The following is a 6,000-nucleotide window of genomic DNA, read 5'->3' as shown; positions in this document are numbered from 1 at the left end:
AGGCCATAACTTCCGCAGATCCAGGTCTCCACACACCTCATTCAGGCACCATAACAGAAGACGTACCTAAGTACCCAGCCCTAGAGGAATACAAAGGAGACATAGCAGGTTTCCAAATTCCATTGAAGTAAAGGAGCTATAATTTCCTTGATATCAGCTTAGCAATGCCTAAGTTCATAGCTGAAGAATTCCTCTTGCTCTTTTTTATATTCATTGCAAATCCCACCCACTGCAGAAGAGTCCACGACCTACACTCGTCACAAGGGGATGATTGCGAACAGTCAAGCCTCCTAGGGGATGATTGCGAAGTCAAGCTTCCTATTAAAAGTGCAAAGTTGATGGGAATCCACAGAGCTTGCTCATGAACCTACTGCACTTACAGCCAGGTTTCCTAAGGGCACACCTGCATGTCTGCACTTGGGGCCTGCATTAGCAAACGTGCATAATCTGAAAAAAGTATCAAAATAGCCAAGTAAATAGGCAGCAGAGAATTGTGTACTGTTGCAGTGAGAGTTACTCTGCCTGGTGGGTGGGCTGGGACAACCCCCCACCCACCAGCAAATAGAATCACCTCATTCAAGTTTAACAAAATCATAATCCTATGAAAGGACAAATGTTTGTGTAGGTTGAGGAACAAATAATACAAATTACTTTTAAAAGTGGATGTATATCACATCAGATTAAGGGGAGAAATTTTACGTCCTAATTTTATATAGATTTCATAAAATTTAATTGCAGTTGTTGCTGTTGTGAGCCAAATCTATAGGATAAACTATTTTAACAAAAATAATCTTCAGAGAAGCTAGTCTGTATTCATATTCGAGGAACTTTTGAAAATGAACTGCTTACATTATGTAAATGCTTCAATGACTCTAAACAATCGATGCCGAGTTTTAAATAGTTTATTTACTTTGGTACAAGAACATAAAAAACATTGAGGATTATATAGTTTTTAAAAAAATATCCTATAATTCTTCAATTATGCATATTTTTTCATCTAAGTATTTGTGTGAATAAAATTCAAATCATGATAAATCTTTTTCATATAGAAAAATCATCCAATTTTTCAAACATTTACACAGTATAACAGTAACTGTACAAAACAGCTAGAAGTAAAATTGCTTAAATTACCTATGAACAATAGGTACAAAATGGGCAGATTTATTGCAATAACTTTCATGAAAGGACACCAGGAACAGTTTGTACATAATTTTAATGCCATTATGACTACCTAGTGTACATATTAAAATTCAGGCAATGAAAATGTATTGCTCTAAAGGTCTGCCACAAACAGTAAACAATACACAATTTCCACACTACATTTTTCAAACCAATATGAACACTACTCGGTATTTAGATGCGTAACGCAAGTCTAAATCAATTGATAAATTTCCCTATGAATTTGAAAACAAAATACAGAACTTTTTGGCAATACAATGATTGACATGTGTAGATCATTCAGAGGAAAAAAAATTAATAAATTGCAAAATTTTGCACAACCTCAAAGTTTCACTCTACTTATGCTTGAGAAAACTAAGTAAAATTGTGTACTGTACAACACAAGGAGAGTTTTAAAGATAATGAAGAGAATTTAGTTATTACAGCTCTATATAGGAAAGAAAACAATTTCAGAAGTATGTAAATTAAAAGAAAAATATATTAAATTCTTGTTTGCTTGATATCGTAAAGGCTATTGCACTTTTAAATATGGACATCTAAATACATTATGTTGCTTCTGTTAATGGATTCTCGGGATCCTTGGTCAATAAGCCCAATGACTGAAGGCATGCTGCTGCTGCATTAGCCTTTGCTAGCTTTTTCGTAGGGCCTGCCACAGCTGGTTTATATTCTTGTCCATTAACTTTCACCTAAAATTTCAGAGAAAATACATTAAACAATACAAAAGAAAGAATTAAACAATGATACCATATAAAGCTAATACATTAATGATTTGTTCTTACATGAATACAAACCATTGGCCTTTAATAAGATTGCAATTTTGGAAAAGCTGGAATGGTTGTTTATGGCAGGTACAGGCTAAGCTCTATCCACCCAACAGTCAGCGAACCTCTCACTTTGAATTCGGCCGCAAGCAAGTACAGTACAAACATACATCATTCTTGCTCTCTCATAAAGCTGTTTTAATCTTTTTCCATCTCTTTTAGATTGAATAAATGTACCTTGTAGATCATCATGTTTGAGGGGCATATAAAAGGATGGAAAGAATATGCAGTTGTTTTACAGATAAACTAATTGTTGACTTTTCTGTGCACAAACCTACCATAACATACACATACACATTCCTGTTGGGCAGCCTAACTAGTGTTGTCATTCCGTGGCTGGTGTGGCCTTACGACAACAACGTGAGCCTAACGAGGTTGGCGTTGTAGATTTTACTAGTCTTCCAGCAGAGGAAGGAGGTTTTGCTGCCAGTGTGTGTTTAAGAGGATGGGCATTACCTTTCTGCCCCAGCTCTCTCTTCCCAACCGTGGAAAGGTACTAAGGGCAGAGCACCTAGTAAGTGTGTCTACTGTTTTGAAGAGTTGCCTGTGGCCTCTTCCCCTTGGGAGTATTATTAACTGATCCCTTTCTCTCAGGAAAGATGGTTTTTGCTGGAACTATTCACATTGGGAAGTAGTATCAACACTCGCTATACCTGCTACCTGTGCTCAATCTCATACTGAACGGAGTGCCCTCAGCTGAGCCTTGCCCGAAGAAATCTTATTAGCCTAATCGGTAACTCCAACTGATATCTCCCAGCATGCACGAAGAACGGTCCTGACCATGAATGTACTCAACCGACTAAGAGTTTTGGTACGTTCTCCCCCAAAAAAAAAAGAGAGAGAGAGAGAGAGAGAGAGAGAGAGAGAGAGAGAGAGAGAGAATGAGAGAGAGAGAGAGAGAGAGAGAGAGAGAGAGAGAGATATATATACGCATTCCCCACAAGGTGAATCAATTCGTGGTACAGGTGCTTAGTCTCTTAGTCTCTTACATGGCCAAGCACATACCCTCTTAGTCTGAATGAAGGGCTTCAGCTTCCTTCCTCTCCACATTCGAAGAATACCTCAGAATCTCCCACCAGAAAAACATCAATCCAAAAAGGAGAAGTTCACTCATGGTGGAAAAATTAGACCTCACACTAGTAATGTTCAAATCGCCATAGAAGTAAATCACATTAACAGTTTCATCCCAGAGCTCCCAGTCCATGCACAGAGATCCTTCCATATGCTAGGACTGTTCCAAAACACAAATTCTTCTCATGCACCAAGACTAGTCTACGACAAGAGATCTTGCCACATGCTGAGCCCTTCCAACACGCTTGTACAATAGGGAATTATAACACTTGACTTCTCAGGACCTTTCTCATTTCTGGTACAAATACTGCGATACTAACATCTCGTTCGCAATCTGCCACAAGGCTCGTCTCCACCTAGTAACAGGCACCCTTGACTCGCTGGCTCCCTGCCATATTCTCCCACTTGCTATTCAGAAGCTAAAGTACCTGGTATTTTGTTAGCTTCTAAGGGCACAAGAGTTGAGGGCAGTTTGGTCTCTGAAGGGGAGGTTCATCATTAATCTGCCATCCCTTCCGGGTATTGCACTGTTCTATGCTTGGTCCAGTTAGCGATAACTAAGAAGATGATTTTACTTTAGTACATGTCAAGAATCCCCTTGTGAGGGGGAGGAGCCCTGGGTCATCTACGACCCAACAGCATCCGGTGCTGGTATAGCACCAGTGGAAACAGAGAACCCAAGAATGAACCAATGATCTTCAAGGTCTTTGCAGTTATTTGTCAGTACAATGACCTGAGAGAGGCTGTAGTGGCTCCTGTTGAGGGAGGACCTTCCATTGGAATGGTTCGATAGTGGTAACACGGGAATCATCACAATCGATTGCTCCATGGCCGTCTGAAGCGTCACTGGCCAGCAGCCAGAGATTTCCCTTTCCCTCTGTACGGGACATTCAAACTTCACAAGGGGAGCTCCAAAAAATACTGCTGTTCACTCATGCATCCCAGAAGGGGTGGGGTCCACACCTGAGGAACCAGACATTCTCAGGTATATAGTCTGTGGAAGAAATGACCTGCATATCAAACTGTTGGAAATGCTAACAGTGCTAAGAGCATTATAAGTTTTCCAAAAGAGTTTGACAGGGTACTTGGGAGCAGTGATGAGTAATAACACTACCCTTGTGGCTTACATCAACAACGGCTGCACTGTTCCATAGACCTTTTAGAAGTTGGCAAAGCAGGTGTACACCTCGGCAGTCAACGACATGGTAGAGCTGTTCAGTTTCAGTGAGGTTCATTCCGGTCAAGATTAATGTTCTACCATACATGCTCAATTGCCAAGAGCACAGAACAGTTACTACATCCTTTCATGGCAGAAAGGCTTCTTGCTCTACAGGGATCATCATCGATTGAATTGCTCTCCACTTGGTTGAACAAGAAGCTTCCAGTATTCTGTCCAGTTTCACTCATCAGTAGTGTTTGAGGATGCCTCGCAACAGCCCTGGGACAATTTGGGCACATGAGCATTTTTACCCTTCTGCCCAATTTTCTCAATTACTTAAGAATGTTTTTATTGGTCCTCGGGAGTATCCTGGTGGGTCTGAAGTGACCACATGCTAAATAGTATTTGTATCTGCTAATAAGGCGGGTTTACACGGCCGAGTAGCTCGCCGAGCCCGGTTGTCGAACCTACTTGTAGAACGGCTCGAAGAGCTTTCAGACAGTACATCGAGCCTCAGTGTGCCTCGTGTTAAAACAACGTCAACATGTCTCGCGACCACGACGATTTGATAGCCATTGCTTTAGCAGTGGCACTAAGAAGAAAAAAAAAAGATCAAAGTGGACGAAAAAGAGAGAAATTTTCAAACACCAACTTGCTTGTTATTATTATTATTATTATTATTATTATTACTAGCCAAGCTATAACCCTACTTGGAAAAGCAAGATGCTATAAGGCCAAGGGCTCCAATAGGGAAAATAGCCCAGTGAGGAAAGGAAATAAGGAATAAATAAATGATGAGAATAAATTAACAATAAATCATTCTAAAAACAGTAACAACGTCAAAAACTAGAGCCAGATGACTGGCGCAATTATTTGCGTATGGATGAAGACACGTATATTGATCTACTGAATCGTTTCAGCCCTTTGATTACTTATGAAGATACAACTATGAGGAAGGCCATAACTCCACATGAAAGACCAAGTGTCACTTTACGCTATTTAGCATCAGGAAGAATTTATTTTCTCCGTCACGGCGTCTCGTATGCAGTCAGGCTCGAGTTCTTTCAATATTTCACACAGAGCCGCTATTCCTTTGTTTCTGGTTACTTTATTGGAATAGTCTTTTGATTTAACTTTCCCTAAAGCTGGATGAGCCCGATATGCATGCATGAAATCAAGTACGACTTCCTTCTCATTCTTGTTGTCATTAATGGCAGCCATTATTCATTTCTTTAATGATGTTTCCTCCAGCAGGTTTGAATAACAACTGAAGTTCGATGCTCGACACCCGTTCACACCGTTCGTCAAACAATGTAGCTCCGCCCACAAAAGTCAGGATGAGCCTGACTTTCATCGAGCCGTTCGACGAGCGCGCTCGACAACCAAATAGCCCGTTTACACGCTCGAACATCAATTCAAACACGGTTGTCGAGCCAGGCTCGACGAGCTGCTCGCCCGTGTAAACCCCGCTTTAGTCCTCATCGAGGTACCGATAGAACTACCAATTATGTGATTGATATAAAAATTATACTTCTCTGGTCGGAGTCTCACTGCAATTTATTGCAGATTTCCTTGTCTACCACCACTCCAACTTGGTCCTCGAAAAGGGGGAAGCAACACCAACTTCACGTTCACACCAACTTCACGTTCAGGCACCTGTCCCAATGATGACTCTGATGGAACTGGAATGGTCACATCCTCCACCTGGTGTGTGGAATGAACCTCTCCAAGGAGGTCATGGTTCATAGAAGACTCTTACATCCACTT

General features: G+C 40.8%; 1 protein-coding gene across 8 annotated transcripts in view; it reads right to left on the bottom strand.

Moving 5' to 3' along the window:
- Positions 1-886: 886 nt before the first annotated feature.
- LOC137625854 (protein Son-like) overlaps positions 887-6,000 on the bottom strand; it is a 137,733-nt gene continuing 132,619 nt past the window's right edge. For all 8 annotated transcript variants that reach the window (XM_068356758.1, XM_068356757.1, XM_068356759.1 and 5 more), the window contains one exon: positions 887-1,868. In XM_068356758.1, the coding sequence (XP_068212859.1) occupies positions 1,725-1,868 (144 nt within the window). In that variant the 3' untranslated portion in view covers positions 887-1,724. The remainder of the gene's footprint in view (positions 1,869-6,000) is intronic.

Source organism: Palaemon carinicauda, chromosome 33 (genome assembly GCF_036898095.1).
Source record: "Palaemon carinicauda isolate YSFRI2023 chromosome 33, ASM3689809v2, whole genome shotgun sequence".
In the NCBI taxonomy this organism is placed as follows: domain Eukaryota; kingdom Metazoa; phylum Arthropoda; class Malacostraca; order Decapoda; family Palaemonidae; genus Palaemon; species Palaemon carinicauda.
This window is presented reverse-complemented; position numbering and strand designations above follow the sequence as displayed.